We start from the raw sequence: 15812 nt of genomic DNA on the forward strand, positions 1-15812 counted from the left end.
TTAGACCACTGGTCTCTACTACCTGCTAACCACAGGATTTAATGTTTCTGGAAGCTGGAGATAATAGTGTAGCCTTTTGTAGAGATTGTCCCACATCGTTAGAGACATGATCCTTATGACCTGCTCAGCCTAATGGCTCTTTCACAATTAACAAACCATTCTTGGTGGTAGTGTCAAAGTGTTTAAAAAGTTGTTTGGAACAAAAGACACCTCTTTTATACCTTGGTTCTCAACCTTCCTCATGCCACCCTTCAATACAGCTCTTCATGCTGTGGTGACCCCAACCATAAAATTTCTTGTTGCTACTTTATAGCTGTCATTTTACTGTTATGCGTCATAACATAAATATCTTATATGCAGTGTATCTGATATTTGACCTCTGTGAGAGGGTTGTTTGACCCTAAAAGGATCTTGACCTACAGGTGAAAAACCATTGCTTTAGAAGAACAAAGACGTTGGCTTCTTCTGAGTGTGAGTCAAAGGAAAAAGAAAACCTTAATATTTCACCAATTATAGGAAATAAATTTATTTTCAACCAGGCTGCCTCAGCCAGGCGATTAATGATCTAAAGGCAAGAAAATTCCAGATGTATAGAAAGGATCCCAGAGAGAGTCTTGTCCTATGCAGCTCTACCATTGGTCCATTTGTCAAATGACCATTTAGGGAACATGATACTGAATGGTACCTCAGTCCTATGATCGGGAAGGTTCTGCAGACACTGCACCGCACAGGGTGAGTAACTGTTTCTGAGGCCGACAGTCGGTAGCAGGTCGGGAGCCAGAGGAGGACAAGAGGCTCAGACTGTGCCCAAGACAGGAACTTCTCCTCCTTGATTCCAGAGCTCAACACCTGGGAAGCAAGAGCAGGCTGAAACCACGTCCAGAGGGATCTGCCCTCTCTTCCCTCTTTCTCCCCTCTGTTTCTGTATCTGCTTTGATAAAGACATCTGAAAGCTAGAGGCAAGGCTGCCTCCAAAATTAGGTAGTCCTGGAATCCACGTGACGTCTAATATAAGCAAAGTCTTAAAGCCTCAGCACCAGCTCCCTGGGCCATAGTACTCACCCCTCGGAAGCAGCTGTGGATAGCACTTTCCACGGGACACAAAGGGCAGCTCTCTCCCACGACAGTTGGAATCTGCAAAGGCAACCTTGGGTTAACTTCTGAAAATGGACTTAGTCATGATGCTCACAGAGGCCGTGCGAGCAACAACAGAGGTCATCTGAGAACGGAAGAAGCATCTCAATCAAAAGAAAAAAGTTAAGTTTAGGTTTTGTGTGATGTAACGGTTGAGTTTGACTGATGAAAAAGGAAAGGCCAAGGGTGAGATCACAGCAGGAAGGCATTGAGGTAGCAAAGGGTAGAGGCCTATAGTCTGGCTTCTTAGAATTCCAGGTGGGTTATTTTAATCTCCCCCCACCCCCGTGGAGGTTACAGTGACACCGCATTCAGGTTTACAGTGGCTTTAAGAAAAACCATGTCAAGTGTTTTTATATCATCTCATTTGAGCACATGTCTGTCCTATTCCTTTTGTTCTTTTGACAACATGTCTGACATAAAGAACTTCCCGAGAGGAGAGTTTGAGGTTGGTTTGTGCTTTCAGTCTGTGGCTTCCGGACTGTGGCAAGAAAGAGCATTGTCAAGGTGGCAAGAGAGACCTCATAGTGACCAAGGGGCAGAGGAATGAGAGGCCCAGGGAAATATATCACTGTTGGCCTAGTTCTTTAACTAGGCCCCAAAGAAAGTTTCTACCAATAGTTCATTCAAAGTCTGTCTCCCTTGATGTATTCAGACATTGGTTAGATCAGGGTCTTCACTCACTTCTCAGTGACAGGATCTACTGGTTGGGAGCTTCTGACTGGGGAGTCTCTTGGGGGTGCACTTTACATGTAAACCATAACTCCAGTCTTTGGAGTAGGGTGATAATCACCATCGGCGAAAGGAAGGACAGATAGGAACTGAACTCACTGAATCAAAAAGAGATATCTACACATTCACTGCATTATTCATGGCAGCCAAGATATAAGGACAACCTAGGTGCTTGTTGGCATCAATGAACGTTATTCAGCCTCTAAAAACTGGAAACCCTGCCATTTGCTGTGGCATAAATGAACCTGGAAAAATATGCTAAGTAAAATTAAAATTAGCCATACACAGAAATACTGCACATTCTCTCTTACATGGAGAAATCTTTAAAAAGCTGAACTTATAGAAACAGAGAGTAGAGTGTGGCTTCTTTGAGATGGGGCTGAAGTGGGAAAATTAGGGAGAGGTTGCTCAAATAGTATAAACTTAAACTTTATGGTGGATGGGTTCTGCGGATCTAACACACAGCACAGTAACGTGTTAGTGATGTCATCCTGCACACTCGATATTTGACATGCAACCGGGTTTGGGGCTATCCTCATTTTCAAGTCATAAATTGACTCTGAGAGATGATCCCCCCTCAAACAAAAAACCTTGAGAATGGAGACGTTTTGGTTTCCTGGGGAAGTGGATTGGGCTTTTCATCGGAAGCAACTGAGGATGGTCTGTTAATTACTAATGGCTATGTTAAGCTCAGAGCTGAGTTGGATCCTGGAATTTCCTCAAGGCCTCACCAAATATAGTAAAACTAACATAGCAGCCAATCAGAAACAGACCTATATAACTTCCCCAGCACCCATCAATGAAGGTTTAGATTACCTCACCTTAGCTAAAGTTCCCAAAGGCTGGCACACCTTTGTCTGGGGTCACCATTTTGATAAATGGTTGACCCCTGTATGCTGGTAATTTCTGCAGAATAACTGCCCTGTGCCTTTGCATGTTATGTGAGTATGGGGTCTTCCTTCATTACTTCCTTCATTACTGGACCCTAATAACAAACAAACAGTGACTTGGGTAGATGGGTGTGCACGTGACTAAACTGTGGTGACCATTACACAGTCCTGTGAGTGTTTGTGTTGCCTGTGATACATAATGATGTAACAGACCTCCCTTCCTCCCCCCTCCCTCCCTCCTCCTCTCCCTCCTTCCCATGCCTCCCTTCCTCTCTTCCTCCCTTTTTCCTTTCCTTTGCTTTTTTTTCCTTTCTGTAATTATTCTTTTGAAATAGGATCTTGCAGTCTGGCCTCAAATTCCTGAGCTCAAACAACCATCCTCCCATCCTATGCCGGAGTCCCTGGAACCACAGGCATGTGCACTTCACTATGCTGCCCTTCACAGCTTTCGGACATGTAATCTTTGTTAAATAGAAATTTTTAAAACTAAATAGATCAAGGGATCACTAAGTGATAACATTGTGTTTAAGATAAAAAGAGAAGAAAAAGCAAATTTATTGGGAGATTGGGTTATCATCTTAGAAATTCTCCCTCTTTATTAAAGGGACAAAATTTGTTACATTCTATTTACTTGCTTATCTTGATTTTGTTGATAATCTAGTGACTTGATTGTCCGTGCTCCGTCCTGCCAAACACTGTCACCACAGGGGTATTAACTAAGGGACCTAGAACCTCTTGTGATTTCCAAGATGGCGACCACATTTGGCTCTGGTTTCTGTGTACACAGATGTGTGAACCCGTCACCTTCATTTATTCCCATTTGGACAGGAGTCCCAGTTTCACATCTGACATCTTGCCCAGCGCAGGCTGTCAGCCACACTGCCTACGATCTCAGAAGTAATTGCAAAGCCCTCCTGCGGAGTCCGTCAACTCAGATAAACATCCTCCCAATCAGGAAAGTGGCACTTAGAACCACTTGGCTGACAATTAGCCAGACAAAAGTCAACAAACATTTGCCTACTAGTAACAAGATGGCTTGCGTTTTAAATTGTTAATAACCCTGTCACCAGTAGGGCATAAGTAACTACTCCCTATGTTATTTAGTCAAAAACCACAACAGCAGCAGCCTCCCAGCTATTCATTTCCCATTTTGCCTTCTGAGTGCTGATGGACTAACTGGGCCACTCATTAAGAGCATTGATGATCCAACATACTTCTTACAGTGGTGTCCTTATCCCTAATGAAGAAAAGGGTCTCAGTTCATATGTAAAACATGAGTGCTGAAAGACAGATCACCAGCTCTGTGATTCTGACCCTGTAGTTGGGATTCCTACTGTAGTAGAATTTAAAACCTGATGCTTCCCCTTTAAATATCTGCGAAAAGGCTTTTCTCTGTGGCTGAATTGCCTATTTGGCTAATTTCTTGCAGGTGTTCTATGGAGAAGAATGAAATGTGACTAGGTGGCACACTCTCTCTCGGGCAGGATGGCACTCTGAATGATAATTAGCATTCCTAGGGGATGATCTGAATCACATTTGGAGGACTGGAATTTTCTGCCATAATCTGTCTTGGATCCCATAATGGAAGCCAATGGGATCATAATTTGCTATGCAAATTGCAAAACTCCTTCCCACTGGCCCTCTCAGAAACCTGGCCTTGTATGGTCAGAGGAAGGAGAGGCGGTGAGAGCCAGGAGCTCAGCAGCTCAGCAGCCCATTGACCTTGATTGAATTTGAAACCAGTGGATTTTTAAGATCCTTTGAGACTAGAGCTAATCAGAAGCCACGAGTGTTGATCAGGAAGTCCCAAAGACTTGTAGAGGAGAGAGAAATGCCCCTCTGCCCAGTTCCTTTTATCGAATCCACTTTGAAACTGGCTCTACTGTTACCAGTCTGGTGGAACAAGTGGCTAAGCAGATGAAGCCTCCCCTGGCTTGGTACCTGCTTGAGCCCCGAGACATGGAGTTGTTAAGGATGAACATCTGCAATGCTGGCTGCCTGAGGCATGCCTCAGACAGCAGAAAATCTGCGGCAGGATCTATGCACTCTTGCAGCCACCGGAAGAGCAGTAAAGTATTAATACACCTGGCATTTTTTCTGAGTCAGGTTGTTATGGTCCAGAGAAAAGCAAACTGTGTAGCAGCTATAAGCTGATTACAGAACTGCGTTAAACCAGGTCATCATGAGAACTGCCCCTCCTGCCATATTTTAATTTGCTTACCTTCTGCTGTGATAAGCATCATGTTCTAAGGTATCTTATGAAGGACAGGGTTATTTGGCTTACAGGTCCCTGTTCACAGTCCTTTGTTGAGGGACATCAAGGCAGTAACTCAAACAGAAATGGGGGTGAGGGGGGACCAAGAAGGGCCGATTCTTACTGGATTGTTTTGCATGGCTGCTTTCTTATGTAATTCAAGACCTACCTATGCGTGGTGCCATCTACAGCAGGGCCCTTTCACATTAATCATTAAGAAGGCACCCTACAGACGCACCACCAGATGGAGACATTTCCTCAATTAACATTCTCTTTTCTCCAATGATCTCAGTTGTGTCAAGTTAACCAGCACACTCTTCCTTTCTAATTTTTTTTTTTTTTTTTTTGGCTGAAAAGAAGACTTTAGAGGTTCTCATTCACTAGCTGCAAGATGGCCAAGTCTATGTGTGGTTCCCAGCAGAGACAAGGGAAGCAGGCACACCTCTGGATGATGAAGACCCTGCCCAGAGCACAGACCTCTCTGGACATCCCCCCTTCCCTCCATAAAACCACACTAAACCCATCAGGCAGATCTGAGTCAGAGAATCTCCTCAAGTTTCCCCAAATCTGGCTTTGAATCTGTCTCTTTCTAACAGTCTTCCTGCCTCTCGTCTCTCTACCGCTATCTCTGTTTCTCTCTCTTTTAAAATAGTAAGCAGTATGAACTCTAGGGTCACAAAAGGAAAAAGAAAAAGACAAACAGAAGTCAGGACACTTGTGAGACCAGTTGGGACCAATGTCAAGATGTATGCTAAGTGCCTTTTGTTAATTTTAGCATTTCCATATCATTAGATTTTCATAATTGACACTTCCCACTATGTATTTGATGTTGTGACTCATTTAAACACTCAATGCAGGAACAGAACGGGAGTAGACTCTAAGCTAGGAAAACAGACTAATCCTGGAAATTCTTCCCTTTATCTACCTCAGTTTATGAATCATTATTTTTTTAATTGAGCTTTTCCATAAGATATGACTCTGTCCACATCTTGCCTCCCGAGTCTGTGCTATTGTTTTCCAGTTAAAACTATTTTATAATTCCTTTGTCTCAGAGCTGAATCCTATCTCTGGGGGTGAGAACATTTATGCCTCTCTATTGCTCCTGAGACCCCCCAACCCCCAACACTTGCTGCCTGCAACATTTTAACCTTACTAAAACATTTAAAACCTGCTGTCAACTCTGGGCAGACAAGCTTCTGCTTGCAGTGGTTGGCAGTCACTGTACAGACCCATGGCTGGTCAAAGTGCAGGAAATAAATGTCTGTTGAGTGCCTGGCCATAAATGGGACATCTTTATTGCCTCCTCCTCAAGGTTCAGGGAGCATCAGAAAGAATAGAAGAGCTGAGAGGAAATGGGAAGTCAGTCATGGAATACTGATGTCTGGACATTGCGTGGCCGTTGCCTTCAAACTCAGAGCAGCTATGAGTCTCCTGAACAAAGTCTATATAAGACTGAGTCTGTCAGTACCCTAGCATGTCTTGGACTCTGCTCCCCTTGGAGAATGTATATGAAGTTAATGACTGATGGAAAAGAAAGACATTTATTTAGTGGTGTAGCTATTGGTAAGGTACCCAAACTCTTATAACCATACTCTCACTTGATGTCCTTCCCAGTTTTCTCTTACGCACACTCGAATGTATATACTCTCTCCCCTCCTCCCACTGAAGAAGGCAGTGTTAGGAAAAAGATGAAGCAGGGCGGGGTAATGCTCCACAGAGGTGTGATGAGGCATGGGAGCAAGGGGAATGTTTCTGGGAGACCCATGTTGGGATCCCCTCCACCTGAGGGACCAGTCACATAGGGAGGGAAGTTAAGAGGGTGGTAGGGGCAGAGAGAGAGAGAGAAAAGAGGAGTAGAAGAGTAGAGACCAGCCATGAGCCCATGGAGAGAGATAGAGGGAAAAGGGAATGGGGAATGAAGGGGCAAGAGGGGGTGAGCAAGAGCCGGAGAGCAAAGAGCAGGAACACAGAAGAGAGAGGAGGGGGCAAGCAGCCCTTTTTATAGTGTCAGGTAATGGGGCGGAGCATATCTGTTGCCAGGTAACTGTGGGGTGGGGTTTACAGAATCCCAACAGGCAGGGTGCCCGTTTTATATAGCCAGTGTCACTCTTCCACTAACCCGAGGTAGTACAGTATCTAGAGAACATACAGTTGAGAGCCTCTAGGCCCTGTGAGATGGATTCACATTCCAGCCTGTATTATTTCTGGCTGGAGATAGTGACCTTGAATAACTAACTCTCAGTGATAGGCAGGCCTTAGAGGGTAAGGCTGGGATTTCGATTTACATTTGTGCTGGCTGCAATGATCCCAGGCTTAGGACACCTCCCAGCAATGCACTGGCTATGGAATTCATGGGCTTAAGGACCATAACAGCAAGTCTGCCTAGATATTCTACACAGGTTCACTGTTAACAGATATTTCCAGACAAAGGTAAACATCAAAACTGGAACAGCCACTGTGGTGAATTGAATGAGAATCATCCCCCATAAGCTCATGTTTGAATACTTGGTTTCCAGTTGGTAGAACTATTTAGGAAGAACTAGGGGGTGTGGCCTTGTTAGAAGAGGCATGTCATTAGGAAGTGGGTGGGCTTTGAGGGTTCAAAAGCCCATATCATTCCCAGTTAGCGCTCTCTGTCTCTAAGTCATGTTTATGGATCAGATGTAATCTGGCCTAGATTCTGTTGCAGATAAAATCCCATTTATGCCTACTATACAATCAAAGGTATCATAAGCCCCTCATTGTTATTCGTTTATCCCCATAATTTCAGTCTTATTTCCCCCGATTGCTTAGGAGATGCTGACAATTCCACTCTAGTAGCCTCCTCAACCCTTCCTCGTACTAAACCTAAAAAATATTTCCTATTTGTCTACACTATTCTTCCCAACAAACTAGGAGGTGTGGTAGCTTAGACCTCTCAATTTTCACCCTACCTTTCCTCCCATCCCTCCATATTTCAAACAACCTTACATTCCATCTACTTGCCCAACCCCTATCCTGAATCCTGGTAGCTCATCTACTTGTCCTCACAGGAATTGGTGGGTGACCTGAAGATCTCCCATTCATTATTACTGGTCAGTTAGACTTTATTATTTCTTTCTCTGTTGTCCTAATTTTTAATACATATTTCTGGCCTGTTGAAAATAAAATGTTTAAGTGGATTCAATGTTCCAATTGCACACTAATTACTTTAGTCTTGTAAACTAAAAATGAATAACTAATTTTATTAGGACATCAAGAAGGAAGAAGGCCAGCCCTCCACTGTCAACACCCAAAGCTGATTCCTTAAAGTATTCCTTGTTTAGTAGTTCTCAAGGTACCGCCCCAGCACCATGTCTCCCTGTCTGTTGTCACAATCCCTGCCATGACAGCCGTGAACTCTAACCCTCTGGAGCCACGAGCCCTCAACTTAAATGCTATCTTTATAAATTTCTGTAGTCATGGTGTTTTGTCAAAGCAATAATAAAAAAAAAAATAACTAAGACAGCTACCTACTTATTTGATGTGCAGACACAGTGATACCGATTAATAAGGAAGCTCATCAAATGGCAAGAGAATGGATGTAAACAATTCACAAACCTCTCAGAGAAGCTGAGGGCAATACAAACTAAATGTGAATACCAGAGCAGAATAGTTCAAGGAGCAAAATGCAAGCCACGGTGCAGAGCAGCAGCAACAGAACTGTGGGGCGGGAGGATGGACGTGTGGACTCAAGACGAAGATTAGAAAGTGTACCGACCCAGGGAGAAGAAAGAGAGAAAGCATGACGTAGAGGGAAAAGAATGATGGGACAGCATCCAACAAGCAAAGATGTAGCTCTCGTTTAAGATGGGATGGAAAGACATAGGAAGCCCATGGAAAGAAATATGGCCAAGGAGACAGTTCAGCAGGCCGAGTGATAGCCATGCACACAGGAGGACCTGAGTCACCATATCCAGGGCCTGCGTCACGAAAGGTGCTTTATTTACACTGTACAGCATAGCGGTCCCAATTAAGTAGGTTCACGAATCTCTAAATAAATGCATCCTATCACTATATGAATAAAATATAGACTAAAGACAGTTGGCTATTTATGTACATCTGAAAAGCAGTAGTTTTCCCCTCATAGATGTGGGGTAAAGTGGGAAGAACCAGGGAACCTGCAGCTGTTGCCTCTGCCTGTCCAGCACTGGAGAGCTGCCTAAAGAGAGGGCTTACTTACATATATTGGGTCTCCCTCCCTCCCTCCTTCTTCTTCTTCTTCTTCTTCTCTCTCTCTCTCTCTCTCTCTCTCTCTCTCTCTCTCTCTCTCTCTCTCTCTCTCCCCCCCTCTCCCTCTCTCTCCCTCAGTGCACAACATCCAGCACCCACACCTGCAGACACCTCAGATTTGGATAACACTTTTCAGTGGCACCCACAGTTTTAGAAGCTAAGTGTGGTGTGCTCCTGTAACACCAGCCTGAAAACCAAGGCAGCACGCCTCCCCCTGCAACACTCAGTTTTGTGCCCCTCTATAAATTCATTTTAGTCTTCAGAGTCTTTGACATTTTTTTTTTCCTTTTGGTTAGTTATAGTCATCTTAAAGTTGACTTTTTCTAATTCATGAGTAGCAGACTTTATTTTTTGTATGAGAGTCAGAAATTTGTTGTTTTTAGAGAGAAAGTTTAGGTCAAACGACCTAGCTTTGCTTGTGAAGCTATGGTAGATGTTCCCGCTGCAGATGGGACTGGACAATGAAGAACTTTGGGAATGAGACTGTGTTGTGGTTGGATCTTAAGTGTCCCCTCAAAGGCATGAGATAGACGCCTGGCTGCAGCTTGGTGGCATCAGAACACAGATGAAATGGTAAGAGTGGGGCCTCACTTGGGATAAGCCCTTGAAGAATATGATTAGAGTCTAGTCTTTTGCTTTCCCTTGGTCACCATGGGATGAGCAGCTTCTTTTTACCATATGTTCCCACTGTGATGCTTTCAACTTGCCACAGTCCAAAAGCAACAGTGACAACTGGCCACAGGCTGAAATTTTCACAGCAGTGAGCCAAGATACAAATCTCTGCTTCTCAAGTTGATTGCCTCAGGTCTCCTGTACCGGAAAGGTGGCTCATACAAAGTGACACATTTTGGGGAGGTCAGTGGCTCAGTGCAGAGAAAGGGGCAGTCAGGGCTGCTCTATAAGGATTGGGCTCCATAAAGAAGACTCCACACCGTAAGAAGAGCAACAGCAGCAACAACAATAATAGGTTAGTATGACTGACATCCGCTGAGGAGTCCCAGGTATAGGGATTTACCTGCTGCAGATCTGTTAACAAGGCTCTCAAGACTCCTCGGGTCATGCGGGCTTGCACGTCCTTGCCTCTCCTGCTGTTCTCTGCGTAGAGCTGGAAGAAAGCTAGGCACGTAGAGGGAGACGAGATCTGCTGTTGAGACCTGTGTCCTTGAAGGGTACGTGCTTGGAGGAAATTTCTTTCTGAGTATAAAGAGCTGCGGACTTTATTCTCACTGGTTGCTTGTTACTGTGAAGGCATCTAGGGCGGGTCATCAATAACTAATGACTCCTGCACATCTCACCCTCTGGTGATTCCACACCTCTGTGGTAAAGCTCGGAGAATAGCAAAGTGAGGATCCCTATTTATTTATTTATTTGTTTATTTGTTTATTTATTTATTTATTTATATTTTTAATGGGTATTCTCTGTATTTACATTTCAAATGTTACCCCCTTTCCCCCTACTCCTATCCCCCCTTCCCCTCCACTTGTTTCCACGAAGGTGCTCCCTCTCCCAATCACCCTCTCCACCTCAGTGCTTTGGCGTTCCCCTACACTGGGGACACAGGCCTTCACTGGACCAAAGGCCTCTTGAGAATCCCTATTTTAAAAAAATAGTAATTAAAGGTTTCTGGGTAATCTTTAAAATCATACTTGTCAAGGGTAGCTAAGTAATACAAAACTAGAAAGTATAGATTTTTTAAAAAAGAGAATCTTACAAACTTTTTCAAAAAAAAATTTATAAACAAGATAAGGACTAGAGAAGCGGCCCGCAGGTAAGAACATTAACTGCTTTTCCAGAGGACCTGGGTTTGGTTCCCACTACCCGTGAGAAGCCTCATAGCCATCTGTAACTCCAGCCCCAAGGCATCTGACTTCCATTTTCGGCTTCTGTAGGCACTCATGGGGTCTACAGACATGCATGCAGGCGAAACACCCGTAAAATAAAAGTAAAATGCCAAGATAGGTAAATAAACCAAACCAAACCAAACCACCATGCTGAAGTGCAGGTCGTTACCACAGGGATTCAGAAGCTAGCAGACACTGGGGGCTGAGTCACCATGCTTCGGAACACACAGCATCTATGCACGTTACCTCTGTACTTTGTAAGAGGACTGTCCCCAGAGAGGGCAACCAGTGCAGCGGCCACAGGCTGAAGCTTAAGAATACCCGATCCTGTTCTGTGGGACCACACATCACAGACAAGGACAGAAAGGGCAGAGTTATTCATACAAATGGTTTATAAAAATTGGAAGCATTCATGGGTATTTCATATATGATGCTATGTTGCTAACTTCTTATAGTCTCTTCAATATATTTAGAATTTGGCAGAACAGGGCACTAAAGGAATGTGATTGTCCCGTTCATTCATTATCCATTCATAATTCAGTAATTATTTATTGAATGCCTCTTTGTGATAAGCATTATGCCAGGTCTGGGTGTGGCCTGTCCTGATGGAATGGGCAGTGTTACTTCCTTAGGATTCACCTACCTGCATTTCACACAGCAAAGCAAGGTAAAATGAAAAAAGCATGTGCCCTCCAAAAATACTCATGGGCTCTAGCCTCAAGTTTGACTACGCTCTGCCCACTAGCTCTGTCACTTTCTGCCCTGGATAGACAGTTTATCAAAGGCGGGAGAGCTACTGGAGGCAAGTACGCCAATTGAAAAGACACTCCAAGGCTTAATGTTTAAAGAGAATAAAACTCATAGCACGATTACTCAAGAATGTATTTATCTATTATTTATAGAGTTAGAAATAAGTAGCAAATCAGGAAGAAGAACAAATATAAGGATTTATGTTGTGCTTGCCTCCCAGAGGCAAGTTTACATCACCACCATCACCACCATCACCACCATCACCACCATCATCATCATCTCCTTCTCATTCGTACTCATCCTTCTCTTCAAACCGAGAAGCAGCAGAAAAAAGTTCTCAGCTTAGCAAAGCACATACTGTACACACTCTCCTGTGCCCACACAGATCCACAAAGTCACTGTCTCCAGAGCATGACCTCTGAGATGTACAATTGCTGTCCATGTGCTACGTATTCAATTCCCTCCCAGCCAAACACTCAACTAAGCCAAAACTTGAGAAGAAAGAAATGAACAAGAAATAAGCTACCAGAGAGCAAAGGGTAAAGTGCAGTATAAAGACATTTCACCCTTCCAAAAGGTGAGGATATTGCTCTGGGGTGGAAACGAGTTTGTAGAAAAAAAATAAACAAAAACAAACAAACAAAAAAACAAAGAGATTTCCTGCTTCTAGCTACCTATGCATCCTTTGTACAATCGACACCTAGGAACAGTTCTTTATTTCCTCATTGGTGAGTAATGAGTCAGTTAGTGACAAATAATAAAGCCGACAAGTAGAGAGAGCACCTTCACACCAGATGTCAGGTGAACCTTAGACAGAACGGAAGAGCCAGTGGCCGGAGATCTTGCTGTCGCGGCCGTGGGACACGCCCACATCCTCACCTGTCAAACATGGCCATGAGAAGACTCAGAGTGAGTTCCGGTGCTCTTGTTTGGACTTGGGCTGCATTTCCCATTCCAGTTCTCTGAAACAGCTCCCGGAGCTCCTGAAAAAGCTGCTGCACGGAAATGGAGGTCTCCGTGCTCTGCCCGAAACGTCCACACCATAGAACTTGCTGAATCAGGAGGCTGTCCATCAGTTCCACTGTGGGAGGCCAGACAAAGGATGGAGACTTATTTTCTGATGAGGGCTTACAGTGTCAAACACAGCAAATATCTCCCTGTGTTTTAGTGAGAATGTTGTCGTTAGTTTAAAGGCTTGTTTGTTTTACGGTGGTCATTAAAGGGAATTAAATATGTCCACCACGGACCTAGATTATTTTTGGAAACCATATGTCAGTAAGTCATGAAAATGCTATTAGTAGGACAGTGGCTGAGGGTGGGGTGTGGATTTTACAAACTGGGGTGAAGAAGAGACAGAAATGGGAAGAGTAAAGCTTCTAAGGAAGTTGAAAGCCTATGGTGATGAAGTGGGAGAGAATCTTTTTGCACTGTTGCCCTGGGAGGACTAAACATTGGCCTTTCCTATCTGGGTACAGCCTACAGCTTAGCTTTGGAAGAAATATAGTGTCCTGAAATGTTTGCAGTTCCCACAGTAAAATAGAAATCTTAAGGGTATCCTAAAATCAGTGGCTGAATTACCAGACTAAGTGGGGCTCTCTCTTCTTCAGTAACATCACGTTTTGAAAATCTTGGTTCCATCAGTTTTATCATCTCGAGACGGTACTTCATAAAACCAGGGCTATTTGTAAAAAAAACGGTGGCTGATTTCTCACAGGCACACTTATGTAGAGCCATCATGTAAAACGTTTACAAGGCAAGGAGATAGAGAGAAGAAGGAAATCTAGCTAGCCCTATAGTTTCTTGCCAACAGAGGGTGACAGACAAGTTTAATAAACACCCTCTGTACCACCAGGACGTGGGGGTGTCAAGAGCCCCAAGAGCTGCTGGCATTTAAAATGCTTCAGCCTGTAAAATGATAAAACCCAGAGCTTCTCACTACTTCATAAATCACCCTCACAGGTAAGGAATCCACCAAGCATAATAAAAATTTTTATTTGTTTTCTGATATTGCTTTGAAGGGAGAGTCTAGGGCATAGAGGAGTACCTCTTCAATAAAACCTGGCCACAGGTGGCCACAGCTGCAAACTTTTTTTTTTTAAATCATTGATTACAAACCCCTATCATCTGGGCCTGGCATTTGGAATGCAGGGGGCTCTTGTCTTGTGAGAGTTCTAAATGACAGCCCTGCAGATAAAGGCAAGGTCCATTAATCTCACAAGATTGTGAATAGTGATAGTCTCTGGATCTTGCTACCTGGAGTCCCTGTGAAACACTGTCTTGGAATTTTCGATGTTTTGCTTTCTGAAATCCTTGCCTACCTTTCCTATTGCTGTCAGTGAAGCAACGTATAGGTAGACTGCTCACAGCGAGTTCTCCCCACCCCCACCTTCTGTGTGTTACCAATGAGCTCAACGCACAGGTCCAGGAAGGCACCTGAGAGGAGGCAAGGTTTGCTTTCCTTCATGAACGGAACGTCACACCTTATCAGGGTCAGATTGTCTCGAGTGTTACAAAGAACTTGTACTTACATTGGCAAAGAGTTTGCACAGCTCGTAATTTGAAGGCTGTTCTATAGACAGAATTCTCAATCCTATTAAGAGCACCTGCAAAGAAAACATGAAGTAGAGTGGATAACAAGTTATATTATTAAGCAAATCCCACACCCCAGGAGAGAACTGAAGGGCTCCTGGAGCCTTATCTTGTGATCGAGACAATTAAGATAGACGGTAAGCTATTTTATCTGCAAATGCCAACGAAACACACATAGAAATTTCCCAGTTCAGCTTTTCGTCTTCTCACGACAGATTTCTTGTCTGATAAGACTGGTGATCGGTCTTCACAGCTAACAAAATGTAAAGCTGCAGACTAGATCTCCCCATGTGTTCATGTTCACTGAAGCTTTAGAAGGTCTTACACGCAACATGTTCAGTTTATTGTAAGCAGCCAAAATTGTCTGCTAAAGCCGGTTGGTGGTGGGGCAAAGCAGTGGTCCTCAGAGTGTGGTTTCTGTCTCAGCAGCATCTGCACCACCCGAAGCGTGTTACAAATTCACAGTCTAACGTGGCTGTAGCATGTTGACAACACACTCCAAGGGCAGGTATAGGCAATGTGCTCCTGAACAAGGCCCTGAAGTAGATGTATGCCAGCTAAAGTTTTGAAAGCTTTCTGTAGTAAAAAAAAAAAAATAATAATTCTAGAGCAATTGTCTAGGAACTGGCAATGACTTTTGGGAATTATCTCTAGACAGTAAGATTGTCTATAGATCTTGGAATCAGCCAACACCCTGTTTTTCCAAATATTTAAATATATGTTATAGACTGTGGTTTACAAATAGAAACAGAATAAATTTCAATCTATTATTCTGTGCCACATCTAATGAGTGGATGCTGATTTAGTTGAAGACTTTCTTCACAAGGTTTGCCAAAGAGGAGACCCTACCTTGTTTGCGTTACTATAGAAAGTCAAGTGATAATTCTGGTATTTTACTTATTAGCTCCATACTAGTGGTATATTATAGCAGGGATATAGGGCATTATTGGAATCCCTATTACTTTTAACAAGTATGTCAAGAATTATTCATGATGTATTTTTATCATTGAAATGTTTTACATTTGTGGCATGTCTCAGTTCACTGTAGCTATATTTCAAGTATTCAAAAGTCATATGTGGCTAAAGGCTATGCCTTCACAGTTCAGCTTTCAAGAGAAGCTACACAGAGTGCTGGTCAGGTCCCCAGTCTTTGGTTATGCATCTCAAGTCAGGGCTGCTACTTGAGCTGAGCTAGAGACACACCATCCGTGCTTGATGTGGACCGTATCTTGTCCATCACTTAGGTTGCTTGAGTAGAGTGAATAGTTAGTGGATAAAAGTAGAACTAAGAAATGAATGTGGGGAACACAATCCATTAATTAACTGACAAGAAAGAGAAGTCCAAGAGGAAATATAAGAAAGAACACCAAT

The 15812-nt window shown here is 43.5% G+C and overlaps 1 protein-coding gene across 1 annotated transcript in view; it reads right to left on the reverse strand.

Annotated features, from left to right (window-relative positions):
* The window catches only part of DYTN (dystrotelin), a gene marked incomplete at both ends in the record, with an annotated part of 46838 nt that extends 33913 nt beyond the window's left edge, over nucleotides 1-12925 (reverse strand). The window contains 5 exons of the mRNA XM_080932975.1: nucleotides 686-849; nucleotides 1063-1134; nucleotides 10277-10377; nucleotides 11349-11434; nucleotides 12732-12925. Coding sequence (XP_080789101.1) covers nucleotides 686-849; nucleotides 1063-1134; nucleotides 10277-10377; nucleotides 11349-11434; nucleotides 12732-12925 — 617 coding nt within the window. The remainder of the gene's footprint in view (nucleotides 1-685; nucleotides 850-1062; nucleotides 1135-10276; nucleotides 10378-11348; nucleotides 11435-12731) is intronic.
* Between the last annotated feature and the right edge of the window lie 2887 nt (nucleotides 12926-15812).

The sequence above is a fragment of the Micromys minutus genome, assembly GCF_963924665.1.
Source record: "Micromys minutus genome assembly, chromosome: 19".
In the NCBI taxonomy this organism is placed as follows: domain Eukaryota; kingdom Metazoa; phylum Chordata; class Mammalia; order Rodentia; family Muridae; genus Micromys; species Micromys minutus.